Source organism: Buceros rhinoceros, unplaced genomic scaffold (genome assembly GCF_000710305.1).
Source record: "Buceros rhinoceros silvestris isolate BGI_N320 unplaced genomic scaffold, ASM71030v1 scaffold16318, whole genome shotgun sequence".
Classification (NCBI taxonomy): domain Eukaryota; kingdom Metazoa; phylum Chordata; class Aves; order Bucerotiformes; family Bucerotidae; genus Buceros; species Buceros rhinoceros.
In genome coordinates this window covers 2763-27077 of record NW_010425263.1, presented here as the reverse complement: position 1 = coordinate 27077, position 24315 = coordinate 2763, and the positions used below count along the sequence as shown (strand labels likewise).

Below are 24315 nucleotides of genomic sequence, written 5' to 3'. Positions count from 1 at the left end.
TTGGTTTGGATTTTTTTGCCCTGCTCCAGTGTATACTACACAACTGTCTGATTTCTGCAAAAACAAAAAGAACTTATTTTAGAGCAAAACCATGTAAATTGGTCTCTTTTATTTTTGTAGTAGTGCAGTGTATGCAAACATTATTTTCAGTCTGACATTATAATTTTACAAGGCTCAATCTACACAAAAATATGTTAAAATTACCCCATGTACCACCAGCAAAGAATGGGTTTATTATCTTAGAAATAACAATGTCTTCTTTTTTTTTTCTTAAAAAAAGGGTTATAATTTAGCAGGAAATGATGCAAAATTATTCAGTGCATTCCTATTTTTTTAAAAAGACATCTTCTGGAGTAAACCATCACTGCTGTGTAATATTGATAGGAAAATATAAGTTGAATGTAAGAAATGGGTAAATATTCCTGGGCTTTACTTGCTTGATAAAGAACCTACCTACCCCTAGCCCTGCCAAAACTCAAGATGTTGTCAGAGAGCTGTCTACAATTGTGTTTGCAAGTTTTAATGATTTACTGTGCTTCAGTTGTTGTTATTCTGTGGCTGAGAGGTAATAACAGTCTGTGAATGCACTGCATATCCTTGCAGTGCAAACCAAAACTGAATTGGATAAGCCATCAAAATGATGGCTGAGACTAGAGGGGCTGTAATTTGAAAGGAAACCTTCCACACTTTTTTCACACTTCTTTCTAACATCAGACTATATCTTCACATTAGATTGTGTGGTAGGTTCACAAAGTAACATACTCTCCAGGGATTCGATTCAGATAAGGAAACACCGATTTTCTTCATTTAGATATTCATACTACTAAGTGTCGTAGAGCTCATTATAGTCTATAATGGTCTAGCCTCCACAGACAGTAAGACTAAGAGTGGTTCAGGTCACACCAAAGTGGACACCCTGTGGCTGGTCTATGAACTGCTGACAGGGATTCATTGATCTCGAACTGAATCTGCCCTAGACAGATTCAGTAGTAGGCAGCCAGAAAGCCAGAGTAGTAGGCAGCCCTGGTAGTAGGCAGCCAGAGAATCAGAAAGGAATTTTTAGCAATTTTGAGTATAAGATAGCATGTGTGTTTCCTGAGGCCAGCCAGCATTCACACTAGTACCCAGGTCCCTTACAGAACATCAACCTTATGGAAATGATTGGACAAAACCATTCTTTTCCCTTCTTAAATTTTCTCTTCAGTGATCTCTTTCTACTTTCCTTTCTTCATGGTCTACTGGTATTTTCTCATGCCACTCTCTTGGGAGCACATGATGGCTTTCCTCCTGGCACATGGTCCTACGTTACAGGGTAGCTGCAGACTTCCTTTGCCTCTAAAAGGAAGATCACATCATTCTGCAGCTTTTCGGGAGACAGAATGGTTCTATGGGTTGGAAGAGACTTTAAATATCATCTAGTTCCAAACCCCCTGCCATGGGCAGGGACACCTTCCACTAGACCAGGTTGCTCAGAGCCCTTTCCAACCTGGCCTTGAACAATTGCAGGGATGGGGCAACCTGAGCCACCACTCTCATAGTGAAGAACTTCTTCCTTAAATCTAATCTAAGTCTCCCCTCTTTCACTAAGAATACACAATATTTCTATATGTATTCCTGAAGCAGCAAAAATACATTTCTTTCTGTGATATGTTGCATATATTGGCCTTGATACTTACAACCCTTTTGAAAATTATGTTGGACTGTTTCATAGAAAATACAGATAAAGGTATATGAGATTAAAACAATAAACACGTTGTTTGAAACAAAAGCTAGTCTAATGCTCTTAAACAGAGTCAAAAATAAGATGGGGTTGGAAACATAATGTATGGCTGTGGACATGGAAGGGTGTTAGAATGTCCCTCTAGTGCTAACATACATGCAGAAATCCTACTAGCTTCCACTCTGCTTCACAGGTATCTTATAGTTTTCCTTTCAGATAGGGTGTGATATGGGTATGAAAAAACTCTTAGACATTACTCTTACATTTTATTGAGTTTAAAAGCAATATTTCTATTCTAGGTCTAAAGGAGTGCTGGGATATCTGAATACATATCTTTTTCTTTTTACTTGAGCAGTTGATCAAACACAAATAATACCTCTCATACAATCCTTTCTGCTCAGAATCACATCTTCTCTGGTCATTTCACTTTCATTTTTTCCTGCAACTCTTATGTATTGCTCTCTTCATGAGATGCTACCTAAGTATTTTAACTCTGTTTGCCTGTTACTGAAAAGCTCAAATACTGGTTTTCACTGTTTTATCACTGTTCAGTTCTTTGTTTGCATAAAAGCAGTTGGTGTGAGAAGGAAATACATTCAGTTTTAGAATTACTTCCATTTCTGATTCCAGTTTTGATATGATTAATGACTCTCTTTTTAGGGGATACTGTTATCTTTAAAGCTGGAGTGGCTACAGTTATTATTGAAGCAAATGATGATCCTAATGGAATTTTCTCTTTGGAACCTTTAGAGAAGCCGGTGGAAGAAGGCAAAAGTAACAATTTTTTGTGAGTGACTTTGAAATAATGCTTTTACACCTCTTCTGAACTAATGTATATGGCACTTTATGGGTAGTACCTTGATCTAATCCCATACAGGTTTGCATTTATAAAAATGTATTGAAGAAAAAAAATTGGATTAAATTGTTTGTAAACATATTGGAGATATCAAATATTATATTGTCAAGTAGACTGTCCATATTAAAATGTATACAGAAATGCATGTTAAAATGTAAATAAAGAAAAGACTACAGCATTGATTTTTTTATATCCTCAGTAGGCTTTAGATACAGAAGAATCCAGATGATTAAGCAGAATATAACCTGGGCTAATGAAGAAGCAAGTTAACATTAAAAATTGATGTACCTGTCCAGCCTTAGACAAGGGAGTCATCTACATTTAATCACAAACATTTATCCTTACATTTCTGCATCAAGCCTCCTTAAACTCTTCCTTAAATGCGTATTTATTATTTACATAATAGAAGTGCCTGAGTAACTGATTAGCTTAACTTTACTAATTTGCATGGTCCTGCACTTGTTGCTTTTTTTCCTAGGGTAGCTGTTACACCACAGGAGTACTTCCACGTTGAGTGGAATTATACTGTGAAACTGCATGACTTCAAAGAGGATTATATCATTGTTCATGGTTGTATTTATTCATCATGGCTGTTTAGAATGTTCTATATTATTTTTCACAGAAGAGAGGTCAGTGTAATTGTGTTTTCCCTTGCTGATGCATACCTGCCAGAGCATTCTCTCTCTCTGTATCCCTGAATAGGATCTTGAGACACAGAGGACATTTTGGCAATGTCTCGTTGACCTGGCAGCTGTTTGATAATGATTCTGCACTGAGGCCTGGAGAAGAGTTCTATGGAACTTATGGGACTGTGTACTTTATGGATGGTGAAAGATCAAAGCCAATAACACTCCATGCTATTTCAGATAGAATTCCTGAATTCAATGAATTTTACGTTCTACAGTTGGTGAATGCTTCAGGTATTGTCTTCCGTATCACCATTCCCTTCATATCTGGTAGAAAAGGATTATGTTTTATCAACCAAAAAGAAACCAACAGTGGAAAGATCTTTACCTTGAATCATGTCTTGATATACTATACTTTTCTGGTAAGGTTTAGGTTTTATTTTTCATTTAATCTGAATTTAGGTGTGTGATTTTAGCTACTCAGTTAGTACAATTTGGTGATCCAACTTTTACAAAGGTCAGGCTGCCTGGTGATTTCAGAGGTGTTGATCTTCATGTAATTGAAGAAAAAATAAAGCTAGTAAAGAAAAAATAAAGCTGTTAAAGGAATGGGTGACTAACGGCAGGACTTGGCAGTGGTTTTAATACACAACAGGTTCCTGATTTTCCAAGGTGTCTCTGCTTCTGTTTCAGAGGCAATAGGCCAAATTTTGTCATTCCATATGCATGTAAATCTTGGAGTAGTATAAGAACTGAATTTGGCCCCATGTTTTTCAAATGAATCACAATGAGACAGGTAACCTGTCTCGTTGACTAAGTCAGAAAAACTGGAGCTAATCTTGTTTTAGTAGGAAGACAAACTTGTTGAAAAGCAGTTGAAAAAGAACATAGTGCTTTGTGAAAATTGTCACTATAGTGTTTTTAAAAAACAGAGTTAAATTATGTTGTTATTAAATCAGAGCATTTTATAAGAGTTCAGGAGCTCTTTAAAGCAAACTTAAGCCTTTTTAGAAACATTTTATTAAATTTAACTACTCTAGTAACATTTTTCAGATTGTGTTGTTTGAAACCAACAAGTAACTTGTGCTCTAACTTCCATTATATAGGTGGATCTCCCGGTCCTGGTGGTCAGTTATCTCAAACAAGCCTTGCTGTAACTGTGATGATCCCATTCAATGATGACCCCTTCGGAGTCTTTGTTATAGATCCAGAGAGCCAGGACAGAGAGATAGCAGAAGATGTTCTTTCTGAAGATGATCTCTCCTATATTACAGACTTTACCATCTGGAGACAACAAGGCACCTTTGGTGTTGTCCGTTTAGGTTGGGAAATACTGTCTAGTACATTCCAAGCTGGGCTGCCATCAATGGTGGACTTCTTGTTGCTGGGATCATTTCCAAGTTCTGTACAATCTCAGCCACACATGAGGCGCCACCACAGTGGAACAGATGCTTTGTATTTTAGTGGAAAAGAGGATGCGTTTGGGATTATTAGTCCAGAATACCTGTATGATGGAAATACTGCCGTGACCAATTTTACATTTTCGGCATGGTTAATTCCTAACGTCAGTACTGATGGTTATATAGTTGAAAAGGATGATGATAATGGGACCTTATATTATGGCATGAAAATCCAAACAAATGATTCTCACATTTCTGTAGTGCTTCATTATACAGCACTAGGATCCAATTTGACATATATGGCTAAAGCAGCAGTCCTGAAGTATCTGGATGAAAGTACTTGGCTTCACCTTCTAATTACTCTGGATGAAAGTATAATTGAATTTTACATGGATGGAGTTCCAGTTCTGGGAGGAATGAAGAGCCTTAAAGGAGAAGCAATAGCTGATGGTGAGCCAATAGTCTGCATTATTTTTCTCCATGTGTAAAGGTCTACAATGTATAGAAGAGGTAGCTCCTTGACAAGTGTTTGCAAGATACTGAAATTACTACAGTTAGTTAATTGAAAAGAATGGATAGAAAATTCAGATGTTCAAAAGGCACATGGAAATTAGAGCTGGGAAAGTTCGAAAAGATGAAAAAGTATAACAGAGCTTGGAGTGCAATAATTTGAAAATAATAATTAATAATAAATGTATGTATGCTTATTATGTATATGTACAGTTATATATGTTTGTAATTAATAATTTCCATAAGATTTACAGTACCGCACCTGAGAGAGAACTTTTTTTTCTCTCAGTTTCTGATACAAAATACAATAATTATTTTTCTAGGTGTGTATTGTATTACAAGTAAGTTAGTACTTTGTAAGCAATAGAATTTCTCAGGGTGTAGATTAGTATTTATTTATATGGTATATGAAAATCATGCCTATGAGTTTAGTAGTACTGTTCCAAGGAATGTTATCATGTGTACTTCTAACTGCATAGTCCCACATGCAATTTTAGTCATAGGTAACCATCATGGACTTCCACTCTGTGAAAGTTACGCTCTGAACTAGCATAGCAGTGACCAGAGACAATTCCTTTACAAAGTCAGATATTATGTGGTTTGGAACACATTTATGTTTACCTTTCCTTTTGCAGTTTCCCATGCTTCCACATGCTTTTATTTTTCTCGGAGGTCATCTCCACCCTTTTCCCTTTCTTGCTTTCAGTTTCACATGTCTTCTTTGGTGGTGACAGGCAGTGAATGATTATAAAATTCTTAAATACAAACTCCTTTTCTGTCATTGAAGAATGAGAATTAAAAAAAAATACAGTGATGTTAAATGCATATACATCTACACACATCTGCATACACAGAGTGAGAATAGAGAGGAGATTTCACTAATTGTATAGTGTAGGATTTTATTTTTGCCTGTACATTTCCAGTGATTGAATTCTCGGAAATATATTTGCCCTCTGCAAGAAAGGAGTGCCTCTGCAATTACTAATTTCCATGAGACTTACAGTACTGAAGCCGAGAAAGGATTTTTTTTTTTTTTTTTTCCCCCTTCAGTTTCTAAAACAAAAGTGTGTGAAATGCAAAAATGCTTTTCTTCTTAGAGGGATATGTCTGAGTCGTCATAAATTTTCTGTATTAGCAGAAATGGCATGAAATGGCACCTCTGTCTGGAGGTACTACAAGTACAAGTACATCTCTCTCCATTTAATGTTGGATACTACACAGTGGTGAGCACAATAGCCTGATTTTTCTCACCATCCTCCACTTTGTGCCCTGGGACCATTTTGAGTTGCTGTGGTTACTTGTCTCTAGAACTGACAGTGTCACGTGTATGCCAGTATATTCAAGAGCAAAACTTCTTCCAAAACCAGAAAACTGCTAGAAAAAAGAGATAGCTATGTGGTTTAGCACAGCAGAAACGAGTGTGAGCTTCCAGCTGAGTAGATTTGTGAAAAGGCAGATGTGATCCTATGATTTACTGAGCAGGATAATTGTTTGGAGATAAAGAAATATTAATGCTGTTGTAAAAAGGATTTGGAATTCAGTGTACATTTCTGAAGTCTGTATACTGGAAAAGCATGTCCAGAAGGGCCAATGCAGTGATGATGAGTATCATTAAAACTAATTCAACGTCCTGGCAGAGAGAGACGAAGTAGAGTCTGTTTAGCAAAGCAGAAGCTGAGAGGGGTTGCCGTTGTGCCCTGCAAATCTCTAATGGAGAGAGAGGTTTCCAAGCCTCCTTAAAATGAGGGACAGTGACAATGTGGTAGAACTACTAGGGTGAAAAACCTGAGCAGTCTAGGATGGAGTTGTCTGACCTGTGATGATCTACCTGTAACACTGCGAGGAACCTCCTCTTGAGGAACCTCTTGATTTTGTTTTTCAAGATGAGTATGATTCTTAATCCAGGGATAATAAACAGTTTGCCATTGATTTTTAACAATTACAGCTGTAATACAATAACGTGAGGAAAATTGCATTTGCCTTCTCAGGTCCAGGAATAGTAAGAATTGGAGCAGGAATCAATGGCAGCAGTCGATACACAGGGCTAATGCAGGATGTAAGGCTTTATGAGCGTAAATTGACACGAGCAGAGATCTACGAACTCCATGCAACTCCTGCAAAGAGTGATGTCCACCCTGTCTCTGGGTATTTGGAGTATCGGCAAGGAGAGACCAATAAATCATTCATCGTGTCTGCGAAAGATGACAAAGAGGAAGAAGGAGAGGAGTTATTCATCCTGAAGCTCATTTCTGTGCGTGGTGGAGCTCGAATTTCACAAGAAAATACCACAGCAAGATTAAGAATACAGAAAAGTGATAATGCTAATGGTTTATTTGGCTTCACTGGAGCATGTATTCCTGAGGTAAAGTGTTCATAAGGATTATTATAGGTGAAGCTCTGGCCACAGAAAAATTAATGGCAACACCAGTTGACCTGCACAGGGCCTTGGTTTCACATTGTTAGTTTCCGGAGCCTAAGCAACGTTTTTCTAGAATTTGGAAATGTGTAAGTTCTGGTAACAGAGCCTCAGTCTCACTGGCATTTGCAACATCTTTTGTAGAAATTCCCCAAAATTATTTTTGTTAAGAAAATAGGTTTTATTACAAAAACTGAAGACAGGTTTTTTTACAACATTTATTCCCCCTACTGCTGTCACATCTGAGACGGGTTATCAATTAAAATGTAAGTTTTGGTTTTCTTTTTTAGAGAATGAATTATTACAAAGTTTTACTTTGTTTTTCTGTTTTACATGATATGTTTGAAATAATTTTACTATAGGTCATACAATTACAAGTTGTGATGTATTTTTCCACAATCATTTGCTGTCATTATGTGTAAATTGCATATGTTTGGTGTGAAGTCAGTTGATACTGGCTGTGAGTTGCTTTTTAAAAAAAATTTAGATTGTTCTTTGAAGATATAGACTTGCTTTTTTTTTAAGGATTGGAATAAACATAATTAATCTTTACTTCTTTAATCAATTATGAGGGAGAAAGTCATGGCACATGTTTCTATCGGTATTGAGTTATTTGGGAAATATTTTCAGAATAGTTTCCAGTTTTGGAACTCTTGTGACCTTTTAATTATATTCTTTATCATTAAAGTGTTTATGATGTGTTTGAAAGTAAACCTCTTGACTGAGTGATGTCGGTCTCCAGTTTGGGTCAGTTTGCTTTCTAAGTGCCTACCACATGCTTTGATAATAGATTTCTTCAGTTTCAAATGCCACCGATAATGCTGTGGTGCCACAGATCACCAACCAACCGTGAGGCAAAATTAAAAATTAACATGGCATGTTAATTGCTTTGCACTTACCTTACGTCCATTCCACCAGGGAGGTATTAGAGCTCTCAGTGAGGATTCAGACACAAAGCACTGTTTTATAGGTAGTACATGTGCATACCTGTCTGCCAGGCAGCTGAAGGCATACGTGGTATCTGTACAGCTATCTAATGCTTAAGATAGCTTTGGCCTTTCTGGCAGCTTTCAAATGAAATTACTTTCTCTTTTAGTTCTAGTATCATAATTTTCTAAAATATATGGGCAGTATCAATACCTGCTTTGTTCCAAATGCATAAAATTGTCGTCGCTGAAGTCATGTTCTCTGTGAAGACAGAATTGTAAAGAGAACTGTAGCACAGAAAAATTTTCAAAGTGTTTCCTGAATGATGATAGCATAGTTTAATTTATCGTATCTATATTTTTTTTATAGTGTTTCTGTTTGGGGAATCCAAAACTTTCTTCAAATTATTGCTAATGAAAATTAAATTAATTGACATTAATAAAACCCAATCATTTCCTTTGCTTTTGACATGTACCTTTCAAGCATATTGATCCTATTTTTGACATGTAGTTTGGGGGAGGAGATAGTGTCCAAAACAAACAAGTTTATTTGTTTCTATAGTTATTGACTTACCTCTATAGTTCTCAGGGAGTTTCCAGAAGCTGTTGCAAATTCCGCTAACATTGTGCTGACCACCGTCAAGTTCAGTTTCCGCTTCCTACCACTCCAAAGTGCTGGAAGTAACATGACAGCATTTTTTTACCTGAGATTTGACTAGCGTGAGAGAATTCCATGTTTTGCATTTATTGCTTTGATTTACTGTGGCAGTAACAAACATTTCAATTTCTTACTTTCTTCCAGATTGCTGATGAGGGTTCCACCATATCATGTGTGGTGGAGCGTACAAGGGGAGCCCTTGACTACGTATATATAAATTACATTATCTCACAGGTTGATTCCACTGGCATTAATTACTCTGTTACCGATTTTTCTAACAGCAGTGGCACGATCACATTCCTTCCTTGGCAGAGATCAGAGGTAAACTCTACCTTCCTATTAACTATTCATCCTGACCTTTGCAGACCTGCTGGAAAACACCTTTTGAGGGTGCCTGGATGGTTTTCATACTAGAAAGTATTTCCTCCTTATGGCTTCTGTTATTTTTTGCAACGTTTTTTTCACTCCTGACAACTAAGAAATTATGTGGTAGATGCTTATAGGTCTGTTTGTATCTCAGTTCAGGGGTCACCATGTCTGCATGTATGTTTGAATGCTCATAATATATGACATATGTTTACATACATGTATATATTAGGTTTCTGTATATCTATATAAACACCTGAAGTGTAGCTAGCTCTGGGCTGAAATGGTGAATCTAGCTTCCTTTGAAACTGGAAAATAGATTTTGATCTGATTTTTCTCCTCATCAATTAAATAGAGAGCAGTAAAGTTCACTGCTGTAATCAAGTGTCTTGCAACCGCTGCTGGCCACATTCTGTCCCTTTTGCTTATTCTGTTTCCATGAATTTGATCCCAACCCCCTAGCAGAGGATTTTCACATTTATTTGAAGATGTGGGACCAAAATACTGTACAAATACTGTGTGTTTTCTGTTAGTGTTCATGAAATAGGGTGAATTGTTACTTAGGTTTACTATTATCATTCTATGGTCTGACTTGACACCCACTGACACTGTTGGAAAGGATCCCAGTGGCTCCACTAGAACTGTAGTTCTGGTCCCAGTTAAACAAAGTGATTAGAACTTGGCAAAAGCCTGTGATATCTGAAAATGGTTTGTTCACACTTACACCTTTTTTATTCTATGTTTGTCTAATTGTGTCATAATATATAGAAAGCTGGAATTGTCTGAGGTGAATATGTTAGCCTGTGTGGAGCATGTTGTGTTAATTAATAGTATGATCTGCAGTCTCAGGTGTAAGGTGGCATAAAAACCTTGCTTTACTTGCTCTCTAAATTGGATTAATCACTGTGATGTCTCTTCAGAAGAATGATTTCTTCACAATTCTGAAACCTATCAGATTTTTGATTTTCAATATACACAATTTAAACTATTCCCTTGTTAAAGTTGATAACGAATAATTGATTACTTGGTTGATTAACCAATTGATTAATTGGTTATATGTTGATGTAACTTGGAGCGCTTAAGAAAACATGCCTTCCATCTCTGGCAGCTTGGTAAAGTTGTTTGTGGAATGCATATTCTAAACATAAAATATTATCCTGGAAGTTAGGTTATATTACTTGGAAAACAAAAATATTTTCTACATTACTTTCAGAATAGATACACAGCAGATAGAGCTGACTGACTAACCAAAGACTTTGGGGGTTGTGAAACTCAGAAATGATGTATTTTGCATGGTTTGATTTATCCATGATTTGGTCCTTCTCTAGGTCTTAAATTTGCATGTTACTGATGATGACATTCCGGAGCTAAATGAGTATTTTCGTGTGACATTAGTCTCTGCAGTGTCTGGAGATGGAAAACTAGGTTCAACTCCCACCAGCGGAGCAAGTATAGATCCAGAAAAGGAAACTACTGATATCAGCATCAAAGCCAGTGACCACCCATATGGTAAAAATTGTGGAGATGATACAGTCTTGATGCATATACTTGTATAGTTCTAAATCTGTTTAGTCTTGATAGTTGAGAAAGCAATGCCAAGTATTCCACTCTATCTAACTTGAGATTAATGCATACTTTTTATACAAGAGTGAAGGCTGAGTTAGTTATTCTTGAATATTTTGAAAAGGCATCAAAGCTGACCTGACCAAACAGGCCAGGTAGTTGATCCTGTGCAAGTTTTTCTCAGATGAAAATTCCTGATGAAGAGAGACATTTCTGCATGCTTATTATACTAATAAGTACCCTCTATTATCATATACTGAGGCTCTTTTGGGAAGAGCAGAATTCATTGTTGTGCTGTGGCTTTACCAAGACTGGTATGGGTATCAGTGAAAGTGAGGAAGGTAGATGGCACATCCCTGGAAACAGCATGATTGAGTTTTAAGAGCATATAAATAAAGTCTTGTTAATTTCAGGAATGTTAAATATAAATATTATAAATAATTTTGTTTTAATTTATTATCAGAATTTAAGTTTGGTGTGAGATGCCCTGTAAATAGTACCTCTTGTCTGCCAGGTCTGCTACAGTTCTTGGTGGGGCCACCTCCTCAGACAGGTGATGAAATGATTTTGCCTGCCTCTGCTGTGCCCCATATTACCATTAAAGAAGAAGTTGGACACATCAGATTACTGGTAGTTCGTGCACAAGGCCTTCTTGGAACAGTTCTGGTGGAATATAGGACAGTGCCACTCTCAGCTTTCAGTCCTAAAGATTATCAGGTATGGCCATTACCAAGGCATGTTATTATTTCATAATTTAGAGTTATTTGTCCTGCAGTTACCCTTCAGTTTGAGTATGTTAGCCCAGCTATGATGCTTTCTTTGCACAGAAACACTTTGATATGGCACAGTGATAAATGAGAACCTAATACTTCAAAAAGACATATCATTACCTGACTTTTACCTCCCTTCACTGCAGCATGTTGTATTTCCCTGGAAAAGCCTCTGGTTTTGTTTTTTTTTTCTTAAGAGGTTTGTCAATGCAGCAAGCACGAATATTGGATATTGTTGCTGAGTACATCAGACTTTTAGGAGCATTCAGGTGCATGTACAGGTTAAGATTATGTTTGTGCATACTAGGATTTGTACATGTTCAACAAAATAACCTATACATATCTGTTTGCTTGTGTAACTGATATTTGTGCAGAAAGATATAGATGAGTTTAGATGCCTTTTTCTCCCAACAAAGATTCAGCAGATTTTTTAAAAGCTTGGGAGAAGAAAAGCAGATCTTTTGAAAAAGACAAACAAAATCGAGGTTCTGTTTCTTTTTTATATATGGATGATGAGAAGAGCTTTCATATTTCAGGCTGTTGTGGGTTCGCTGGAATTTCAGCCAGGAGAAAGATACAAGTACATTACTGTTAACATCACCGACAACTCAATTCCTGAATTAGAAAAAACTTTTAAAGTGGAGTTGTTGAACCCAGAGGGAGGAGGTAAGGCACATACACCAACCCATTGGTTGTTTTTTCATGATCTCTACTCAGGCTTTAAAATCGTGTCTTTCTTAAGGTGTATGATTTCCATGTTATTTCTAAAGACAAACACCCCCACATCCCCCAGACAGCTGTGATTTTTCTTAGGAAAATACTGTTCTTTGGATATTTTGTTAATCATTGCTGGAAAACACCAGATCCCAAAGAAAGTTTATTATTACTGTGCGTTACATCGTTATAATTGTGATTGCTACTTTTCACATTCCATAATTTCATTGTTGGGTATGAGAATTAGAATAATGTAAAAATTATATTAATATATTTTTTAAAAAAATTGTCAGTATTTTTAAAGTACTTAAGGCTAAACAGACAAAGCTGGGTTTCTATCTCCTACCTAGTGAAATCAGAGGAATTGTGATACACTGGCTATTTAACTTACTCGACTGTGTCATAGCAATAGGAGACTGTAGGTGTTGGGAGGCCTAGGAGGGTTAGCGGAGCTCGAGAAGTAGAAGAACAAGAAAAACACCCAAAGGAAATCCTGGTGTGAGACTTTAGTCTCACAGGGGATGGCAAGAAACAGTGCTCTGGCCACATAAAACCACTCAGTCCTTACAGAATTTGTTTCCATTGGAGAAAATTTCTAAGTGAAATAGTAAAGCTGGTTGGTTATAAAGCTGGTTGGAGGAAAAAACCCTCCATTTTTTGGGCCCCTCATTCCAAGAAAGACATTGAGGGGCTGGAACATGTCCAGAGAAGGGCAATTAAGATGGTGAAGAGCACAGGTCCTATGAGGATGGCTGAGGGACCCTGGGGTTGTTTAGACTGGAGAAAAGGAGGCTCAGGGGACACCTTCTCTCTCTACAACTCCCTGAAGGGGGTTGTAGAGAGGTGGGGGTCAGTCTGTTCTCCGAAGCAACAAGCAATAGGACAAGAGGAAACATCCTCAGGTTGTACAAGGGGACATTTAGGTTGGATATTATGAAAAATTTCTTCACTAAAAGGGTTGTCAAGCCCTGGAACAGGCTGCCCAAGAAAGTGGTTGAGTCACCATACCTAGAGATATTTAGAAGAGGTAGATGTGATGGTGCTGAGGAAGATGATTTAGTGATGATCTGGCAGTGCTGGGTCAGCAGCTGGACTTGATCTTAAAGGTCTCTTCCAACCAAAATGATTCTGTGAAAAGGTGGCGGCCATAAAATGACTTTTTACTGATGTTATTTTTTAAAAGTGATTCAGAAATGCAGGTGTAACGCCTTCTGGGAAGTTACATCATACCGCCTTGAATGTTGGTGGTGAAACATAGAGACCCTTTTGATAAAAGCTTAGGACCTTTCAGGAACATGGACTTTTTGGTCAAATAGTTGTTCTGTTAAATGAACTTTTCTTTAAATTTTTTGTTTTGTCAGAAAACTTACAGTTATCTTTAGTAACTCACTAGGTAGATAACCTTTTAACACAAACCTTCTTTTTGTTCTTTCCAAGACCACTGCAAGCACAAAACCTAGGGTAAAATCTCCATTATTTAAGCTTTCTGCAGATTTTTCCAACTTTCTGTCGTTACCTAGTGAGTTACTAAAGATAACTGTAAGTTTTCTTTAGTAACTCACTAGGTAGATAACCTTTTAACACAAACCTTCTTTTTGTTCTTTCCAAGACCACTGCAAGCACAAAACCTAGGGTAAAATCTCCATTATTTAAGCTTTCTGCAGATTTTTCCAACTTTCTGACATATGTTTTTGCTTTGTGAGCAAATACTAGACTAAGAGAGTCTCGGAGTTTTAGCCCCAAAGTTCTCCATGACAGACCTCATTTAAGACTGAGAAAGAGGAAATACAAAGAGAGAAAGAACAAAAGGGGAAAACAGAGGTGTATGTGTTTTCTTTCCTTCTGATCTCCCATTGCTATTTCCAATGCCGTAATTTAAATAAAAGGTGGCACATCCAACACTTCTTCTGGCTTTTATCAGAAACCCTGTATACTTTCCAATCCAAAACTGATGCCTTTCTAGGATAATTCTCTCTCTTTTTGTGGTGTCCAGAAATGTTTTAATTACTTTCTGCTTTCTCTTTATTTATAAATGTATATATGTGTATATATATCTGTATGTCTGTCATCTTAAAGTTGCTGAGCTCTTTAGAAATGATGGCAGTGGTAGTGGTGATGGGAACGTGGATTTCTTCTTTCCAACTGTCCATCAACATGGTAAGCTTTTTCAATTAATCTTATTTTTATTGCTGACTGTAATATTCTTTGTAAATTACTGTACTGACACAACTTGTCATAGTGTTACTTCATTTGCAGTTGCAAGTGATTAATTTAGATTTATCATAATGTTCTGTCAAAAACATTCTTTTCCATTTTAATTAAGGCAAAATTTCAATAGAAGTCGGTTTTTAGTGTAACACAGAAAGTAACATCAGAATTATATGGTTGTAAAACACAATATAGCAAATATCAGAAGTATAGTTTGCAATTTTATTTTTGTTTGAAAATTGTCAAATTTTCTTGAGAGCAAATAACAAAGACACTTTTTAAATTGAAGGTAATTTAAAAATTACCTGAGTGTATGCTTTGATAGGTGCTTTAAGTTACTTTAAGAGTATTTTTGACATGCAGAGAATCAAAGTCAACTGTGTTACATCTTATAAAGGAATGTTTTGATTTTCATTCCTTCTCTTTAAGTTAGTCGTTATGTCATGACATACAGAAAACAGAGATAGTTTAATACTGAGAAAATAAAAAAATACAAGATGCAGAAAAACCAAAAAATCTGAGGGAAAACCTTGATAATAAAGGACTTCAAACTAAATCCCACAGACCTGAAAATGCTATATGAGCAACCATTGTCCAAACTGAATAATTTCTTCCCCTGTGACAGCCTGATTTTCAATTTTATTTGTAAATGCAAAAGATTTCCGTTTGAATCTAAGAGTAAGTCTGTGGTTTAGCCACCCTGGTTGCTTCCTGGGTTTATTTGAAGTGCTGTTTCCCTTTTCCTGTTTTCCAGGAATGGCTTTCTTAAGTACCAGGTTCTTTGTGTCTCTAGAGAAGCAAATATTATCTCACCTAAAACAATCTTTTTAGAATAAGGATTTAGCAATAACAAGTTATTGCTTTGTTTTTCATTCCAGCTTATGCTGGGATGAGACCTGCATTCATCTGATCTCTCTGCTTACACTTTGGTTTACCATATAACTCCCCACCCTCTTAAATTTCTGCTCCATTTTCACTCAGTAAACCTGTAGTTTTATTTCTTTTCCTTGCTTAAAATATTCATATTTATTTTATTTTTTTGTTGCATAGTTCCATAGAAGGTCTACTAGCATTGCATTATTGAAAGTCAGTTCCTTATCCATGCGGATAATTATCATACATTTCAAAAGAAAACATGATAAAACACCATAGATACTCCAGTCGTGATTTCCTGTGTATTTCTTATAACATATTTCTTTAGGTGGTTTCTTTCATGTAAGAAAAGATAGCAGAAAAAATAACCCTTTTTGGAACTTGCACTCAACAGCTAGCTTGGGAATTGCATCCCACATCCTTGTGACTATTGAGGCTTCTGATGATGCTCATGGTGTATTTCAGTTCAGTACTGAGTCACTGTCGGTAAATGGAACTGAGCCTGAAGATGAAGACAGCAATATTGTCCTGCAGGTTAGAAAGCTCTGAGTCTCATATCACTGTAATGATGTAAATAGTAATATCTACAGGTTTAAAATTGCTTCTACTTGTTTATATTTGCAATAGCACTACCTTAAAATAACAGTGTTGATGATACAGCAAATTCAGAAAAGCTAAGATAATAAAAGTTGTCCTGTTTTTTTAAATCAGGATTTTGTTTTTAACCATTCACATCAATGTCTTTCCTTAATTCCTTGCCATACTTTTATGTTTTCCTTTCTCATACAAGAAAAAATGCAGATCTTTGTATTTTTGACTTAGGTCATGAGAACTCATGGGGCCTTGTCTCAGGTGACACTGCACTGGATCATAGTCTGTGATCTTACCAAAGACCTGATCTCTACGGATGGAAGTGTCACACTTGACGTTGGCCAAGCAAGAGCAAACATTACAGTACAGGTTTCTCCTGATGAAGTTCCTGAACTGGATAAGGTGTTTTCAGTTTTGATCATCAATGTCTCCAGTGGCCGTCTTGGAAACCATACTAATGCAACATTAACTGTTTTAGCTAATGATGATCCATATGGAGTCTTCATCTTTTCTGAACAAAACAGACCAGTAAAAGTAGAGGAAGAAACAAAAAATATCTCCCTAACAATAATAAGGCGTGGTGGTCTCCTCGGTACAGTAATGGTAACGTACAGAACTATTGGTGCCGATGAAAAGTCACCCTTTCTTCCACCTGATATTGTTAGAGCTGTGGAGGGAAAAGATTATATACCTATTACAGGTTACGTGATTTTCACAGCCAGTGAAAGTGAGGCCACAATATCTTTGCCTATTTTGGATGATGACGACCCTGAGAGGTCAGAATCTGTTTTTGTGGAGCTAAGCACTGTTGTTTTGATCGAGAAAGCACAGGATCGGCCAAGTAAGTATCTTACACATGTAAAACCTACAATTTAAGTATGAGGCATAATATTTATATTTAATAGGATAAGATGCAACAAGTTATATGATAAATTTGTTGCCTCTGCTGAATTCTGCGTAGTTAAGAAACCTCTGAGTTACCTGCCTTGTGTGCTGTCAGCATATTTTTCCTTTAGCGCAGTATTTAGTCAAGGATGGGTGAGCACTTCTTTATCCCTTTTGCATCGCCTCATTCAAAGTCTTTCAGGCCGAATATGTTACAATATTGGTTTTGTGCACTAACACCTGTTCATCTGGTGTAGTTTCTGTGAAGTTCAGTATTAGGAAACTAAGCTAGTTCTGCTTATTGAAAGATAAAAAGGTCTTTTAAAAATAAAGCGGTGTAGAGTTACAGCTGCATGTTGCTTTTTTAGCGTAGAGAATGTTTGCTTCATCCCTCATTTCGCTAAATCAAGGTCAGTACATCCTGATTTGTGCTTCAAAGCTTCTTGGCATGTCTAATTGCTGCCCCTGCTCCAGATTAATCTTGATGTTAAGGAAAACTTCAAATTTTATTCTTCTGGGAGGTGGAAATCTTGTTTCATCATAGCAAGTGGAAAATGAATTTCTTTTGACCTGTATTGATCTCGCTACTGGGTTTATTGACAAAGAAGTAAATAAACAAATTATTTCATAGTACTTCACCTCTTCAAAAATATTATGGCTTGTATGCTCCTCAGCAGGGCAGAATAGTAAGTTATTAAAACCTGGGATTTTTTCTGCCATGATTTAATTCAAACACCAAAAGTATCATGGTGCAGTTTGCAGTTACATTTTGTCCAATTCTGAAAATGAGAATTTTGTCGAAAGCTAGTGGTGACTAACCCCTAAACTCACATGTACATTTGTGAACTCTATAGCCATAGACAGCAAGCATCTCAGGCACCGGCTCACTAAGTTTTCTTTACCTTTCAGTTGTAAATTCTCCTCGACTTGGATTAGTGGGTGAGACAATAGCTCATGTAATTATCAATGCCAATGATGATGCTTTTGGAACACTTCAGCTTTCAGCTTCAGCTGTGCGGGTTGCTGAAAATTATGTCGGACCAATCATTAACGTGACCAGAACTGGGGGATTATTTGCAGACGTTTCTGTGAAATTTAAAGCTATGCCAATAACTGCAACAGCTGGTAAGAAATCAGAATATCAGTAGTGTGCAGTCTGTGTTAAAGTGGAAAGAACATACTGTGTGCTTTCAGCAGTCAAAGCAAACAAGGGTGTGTTGAATGTACTGTTGTATAACAAGTACACAGAAAAAGTGGACAGCTTCTAGAAAGCTCTGAGACATGACCACTGAAGAACTGAGCAAGAGAAGTGGGTGAAGGAATTGGGGAGCGTGTTTTCTTAGGAGCCCACCACCTCCTCACTGTGTTTCTCCATTGTTCATCTAGGCATTCTCAGAGACAAGTTTCCCTAAATGGAGGTCTACACACAAAATGTGCTCTGTACTAAAATCTACTTTGACAAGGGTGCCTCTGTTCACTTTCATCTCTTGGAAACAGAGAGCAATTAGAAATCAAAGACTCAAACATTTCGGTGGTGTGACTTGACAATGGAAGTCAATAATGGACCTTTGTAACTACCTTTTGGTCTACAGTGCAAACTCTGTTTTGGCCAAGCCGAGTTTTATTTTAATCCATTAATATATCTAAAAGGCAATGGAAAATTAAAAAAAGACTGTTTTCTGTGTCTGAAGATAAAGGACCCATATGAACACGGAGGAATGCATGTATAAGCATAAAAAGAGATAAATATTACTGCTGATGTTCAATACACTGAACCATAATGCCTCAATATTCTGTTTTTTATTGTTTTGGTTTTTTCATCTACAAATCTAGGTGAGGACTACAGTGTAGCCTCATCAGATGTTGTTTTACTCGAAGGAGAAACAAGTAAAGCTGTGCCAATTTATATAATTAATGATATCAATCCAGAAGTTGAGGAGTCATTTTATGTTCAGTTGCTGAATCAAACGACAGGAGGAGCCTTGCTTGGATCTTTGACTAGAGCAATTGTAACTATTGAGGCTTCTGATGACCCGTTTGGATCCTTTGGTAAATGAGTCTTATTGGCATATTTTCTCTGTTCTATTAGTATTCTTACTGCTATTTGTGGATGAGCTGTTGCTGGGCAACTGGAAAAAAACTTTTGGAATGATGAGGAAGGCTGGATGAAGATAGTAAAGGAAAAGATAAACTTTGTGATTAAAGAGTAATGGTGCTTTAACATAAAAAACAGTATTTAGGCAGTATTTAGTCAGCTATAGCAAGATTTGGGAATCTCTCAGTAGAGATAGAAGAGATAAAAAATAATTTAAAAGGTAAACTAAAATCCTTTAAGTGCTGCGTTTCTGCAATAGGCTTAAGCCAGTTTCTGTATTCTAGTATCAGTTGCTTAAATACTTCGGTATTTTTGTTTTACTATATAATCAGCAAAGCAGATTTAAAAATCTGGAGAAATTGAAAAACATGGAGAGAAAACATACAAAATTCTCTTATTTTCTGTCAAGTACTTTGGTTTTCCTTCTGCCTGTTACTATCAATAAAAGTTTTTTTAGTATATTTTTTCCTGCTTTTTCCTTTGACTTACCCTTTTCTGCCTTCAGTACCCTAGTTAATTCCTCTTGTCATTTTGTCAGTGGAAGCAGGTAGAGGAAGGAAAGAAAACTGTCAGAAGTAAATAATTGCTGATGGGCAATTAATTACCTTAATTCTTAAAACCTGTAAGTTTAATATATGGAAGACTTGATACTATTTTAGATGGAATATGTTGACTTATTTCTTCAGTAAGTGACATGAAAAGAGTTTCTTTACTAGGAGTAATTATGAAATCGTCTTCTGAGAGCTTAGAAACAGGTCATGGTTAGCCTCAAACAATGGGTATATTGGAAAAAACTTCTTGAATGAGGGCTTAATTTTCATGCAGATTTCCTCTGTATAGAAAATGTTAATACTGAAAGCTTGCTTTTATGTTTAAAACTGATTAAAAGTGATTTCACTGTGCAAATAAATGCAATCCAGTGAAAGAAAGCACAGTACTGCAGGAGTTGATGTATTTACTTTCAATTCCATTGTTAATGAAATACACCTTTCTGTGCTGTACTTCAGTTTTTCAGATTACCAAATTCACTGTGGAGGAGCCCGAAATTGGATCAGTATCCATAAATCTGCCAATAATCCGCAATGCTGGGACTCTGGGTAACGTTACTGTTCAGTGGGTTGCTACCATTAGTGGATATCCTGCTGATGCTGACCTGCAGGTCGCCTTGGGTAATATTAGTTTTGCCCCTGGGGAAGCCATTCAGATGTTGCTATTGGAAATCCTGGCTGATGATGTTCCAGAAATAGAAGAAGTAAGTAAAGCAGTTACGTCTATCTTGGATAGTATTAGAATTTTAACTTGTTATGGAAATGTGTGCAAAGAAAAGCAAGGAATGTTCTGGCAGGAAGGTACAAGAAGTTCAAATTTTACTTTGCTTCTGATTATTGTTAGAAATACCAATAATTGTTTAGCTGCATTATTTCTTTTTTCCTTTTTTCTCTTTTTGAGATTGTCCGTGTAGAATTAACTGGGGCCTCTAACGGTGGTGCTATTGGGTTAGATGGCGTGGCAAATATTATAATACCTGCCAACGATAATCCTTACGGCACAGTTTTCTTTCATCAATCATCATATCAAATTCAGGAGCCACTAGAAAGAAATTTGCTTGCAAATATAACAGTCAGGCGAAGGTTTGTATAATGTTTGCTTTATTTATGTCTATTTTTTTTTTTTTTGGTCTTGGCTATAATTTCAAATGTCATGCTCCTCTTGTACAAGTATTTGCATCAATTCCTTGATCTACCGGCTCAATGCATTTTTATTTCATATGTATTTTTTTTAACTAGATGTCTGCTTCTTAGAAATGTATATAAAGTACCTAAATGTAATACACATTGTAATGTACAATATAAACCTAATGTAAATAGTGAAGTTTAATTTTGCCTATTTAATCATCAAATCATTTAAAGCTGCACAACAGCCTGCTCCTGTGATTCGAACTGGAGGACGAGATGGGTCAACCCTTGTGGGATTGAAAGAAACAAGAAAAGGAAACCAGGTTTTACGTATGTGATGTGATATCCTGAGGACACTCAGGAGAAAGGATGGAAAGGTTGGGCAGCACAGGCTTTATGTTCCTTGCTGACCCCAAGCTAATTCCTAGAAACCAACGTCAGCAAACATGCATTCTTAACAATCTGCTACCCAAGATGTAAATTATCAAACTCAATATCCACAAAAAGTGACAATTCCGTTGTTCTGGTACTAGCTGCAAGGGAATCCACTTTAATTGGCTATTTGGAACTTTTCAGCAATTCATGAAGGGCCAGTGGATTTTGTTCACTTTTATTCTTAACCCAGAAACATACAGAATATTAGACACACTTTATCAACTAATACAACTTTTTAATTTTAATGTCTTTTAGTGGCGGACGATTTGGTCAGCTGCAGATATTTTACAGCACTTCTGAGACTGATGTTGTAGCTCTTGCTGTTGAGCAAGGTCAGGATATCCTGGCCTGGTACGAGTCTCCTGTACAAGGAATTCCTGTCCAACCATCCAAGACCAGAGTGAACGTGTCAGCAGCAAGTGACCCATTGTATGCCTGCGCAATTCAGTGCCTAAAAGAAAAAGCATGTTCAGCCTTTACATTTTCCAGTGCCTCTGAGATTCCTGTCTGCCTTTGGCTGTCTTCAGAGATCAGCCTGTTAACCAACACTTCAGGATCCTGGACATACAAGAAAAACATCAGCAGTGCATCTGCTCTCTTCAGCACACGAGCTATCGCTGGTAGTGACTACGAATCTGCGACAAGACAGCAGGCCATAATGCAGGAGGGAGAAGAGTTTGCAAATCTCACAGTTACCATACTCCCTGACAGCCTGCCAGAGCTGGATGAGAAGTTCACTATAGCCATTTTGAAAGTCGAACTGATGAACAGCTCTTCCAGCTTAAAAAATCAACCAACTGTAGGACAGCCAAATACTTCCACAGTTATCATCATGATGAATGGAGATGCATTTGGAGTATTTAAGATCTACAGTGTAAGTCCCAATGCGACAGAGAAAGGTCTGTATATTGAAGTAGAAGAACGTCCTCAGACCAACGTGCAGCTAATGATACACAGGACAGAAGGCAGCCTGGGACAGGTGACAGTGGAATGGCGTGTTGTTGGTGGGACTGCTACGCCAAATTTGGATTTTGTGGGTGTTGGTGAGATTCTGGTCTTCGCTGAAGGTGAGACTAGGTGTTGCACTAGCTCCTATTTTACGAAATTAAGGAAAAACAAAAAGAACCTGACAAGCACTCAATTCTCTGGATGATTTGATAAATAATGTCTTATTCTTAGGCTAAACCTCCCTGAAAACTCAGGGTATGTATTCCAAAGAATATAGTTGATTAGCATATAGCAGTATGTTGCAGAACATACACAGCAGTAGGAAAAAAAAGAGATGAAAAGATAAACATCTCAGTAATTTTAAAAATAATATTAAAATATTAAATATTGCAATGTGCCTTAGAGATTACCTTTCAACAAAATAAATAAGGAATACTAAAGCTTAAGATAGTTGTTATATCAAGGATTTTGAAAAATGAGTCAGGTCTAACTGGCCTTTTCTTAACCCTAAGTCAGTGCAATGCTAATTTTTCATGACATCTCCTTTTAGTCTTTGAGATTGTATTGCTTTTGTAACAGCGTATTACAAAAAACTTGCAAACAGGAGGACTAAGTCAGTGGCACATTTTATTCAAGTACCATGTAGAATGACAGGTGTACTTTATATTTTCAAAGTCTAAATAGACTGAACAGTTATTTTGAAAGCTGTTCGTGGGAGCCTAATAAAGATTCTAGTGTGCTCTCTGGTTAGCTAAATCGTCCAAACCCAAAGGAAGGGCTGCCAGCCATGATTCTGAAGCTGACATGTAATTACATTGGCGGTACTAAGTTTAGTAAAAACTGTTTTCAAAATATTTTGAAAGACAAGGTAGCAAGAAATGTGTTTGCCTTGTAAACTGATACTCTTGTAATTATAAAACACATTATGCACGTGCACTGAGCAAGAGGGTTGAGTTGTAAGTTGTGAGAGATTGTAGAGGCTGGACATGGATCAGATTTGCTCTTTACATTATTATTCTTTGATAGTCCAGAAGACAAGTAACTACCACAACAATAACCCATTTTAAAGCATTCGCTGGCACAGTAATATATTCAAATTGAGTGTGCATACTTGGGAATATGGTTCCTCAGAGAACTTATGCACTTGGAATGACATTCCCCTTTTCTAAGTTAAATTTGAAAGTCAGCAGGGAACTTGTAATGCAGGTAAATAATCCTGGACATTCAGAAATGATGCCTGCATCATTAATTTCTACATTGTATATTTAATAATTTGATAATTACATTGCCCTAGTGTAACTTGTCAGTAGTAGTTGAATAAAATTTAATGACATTCAGTAACTTTCAGGTAAACAAATAAATGCTTCATGACCTTTTTTAATAATTTAGATTTTATTATAATTTTTAAGTATTTCCTACAAAAGGAGATGATTGTCTTTTTAAAAAATTTATTTCCACGTGCACATACATATACATACATGTGTACAGGTATGTACATGTATGTATATGTGTAAATATGTGTATGTTCTTCTCCTTGTAGGGGAAACGAAGAAAATGATCCTGCTGACCATTTTAGATGATCCTGAGCCGGAGGATAATGAAAGTATCATAATCAGCCTCGTCCATACTGAAGGAGGGAGTCGGATTCTGCCCAGTTTTGACACTGTCACAGTGGTTATTCTGGCAAGCGACAATGTGGCAGGAATTATTAGCTTCCAGACAACCTCAAGATCTGTTATTGGCCGGGAAGGTGTGTTCTTAGTGTTGACCACACTTAGTTTGTTTAGCATTAGGTCCCATCTCTCTGCTTTCTGTTGATGATGGCTCACAGAGGTTGTTTGTATCACTCTTCGGAGAATTCCAGCAAGGAGAGAATAACCCCATACTTGGCATGCATTTCCTTGATTTTGTAACTCTTGCAAGCAGAGCACTAAAATGAAATTTATGGAAAGGATGAGTACACCATTTCCAGAACCATTTTATATATCATCATCTGTGCTTTGGGTTTTTTTCTGAACATCCTGTCTTGCTTCCCTCTGTATTGCATTTCAAAGAATCCTCTTAGCATTTCTTGTCTTA

The 24315-nt window shown here is 36.8% G+C and overlaps 1 protein-coding gene across 1 annotated transcript in view; it reads left to right on the top strand.

The window, feature by feature from the left end:
- Positions 1-23986, top strand: part of LOC104497795 (G-protein coupled receptor 98-like) — a gene marked incomplete at its 3' end in the record, with an annotated part of 55127 nt that extends 31141 nt beyond the window's left edge. Inside the window, exons 18-34 of the mRNA XM_010141078.1 lie at positions 2381-2507; positions 3279-3496; positions 4309-5052; positions 7101-7474; positions 9257-9433; positions 10807-10987; positions 11556-11758; positions 12348-12477; positions 14602-14682; positions 16001-16140; positions 16429-17038; positions 17992-18207; positions 18916-19131; positions 20185-20429; positions 20627-20808; positions 21544-22355; positions 23777-23986. Of these exons, the coding sequence (XP_010139380.1) occupies positions 2381-2507; positions 3279-3496; positions 4309-5052; positions 7101-7474; positions 9257-9433; positions 10807-10987; positions 11556-11758; positions 12348-12477; positions 14602-14682; positions 16001-16140; positions 16429-17038; positions 17992-18207; positions 18916-19131; positions 20185-20429; positions 20627-20808; positions 21544-22355; positions 23777-23986 (4866 nt within the window). The remainder of the gene's footprint in view (positions 1-2380; positions 2508-3278; positions 3497-4308; positions 5053-7100; positions 7475-9256; positions 9434-10806; positions 10988-11555; positions 11759-12347; positions 12478-14601; positions 14683-16000; positions 16141-16428; positions 17039-17991; positions 18208-18915; positions 19132-20184; positions 20430-20626; positions 20809-21543; positions 22356-23776) is intronic.
- Positions 23987-24315: the final 329 nt, after the last annotated feature.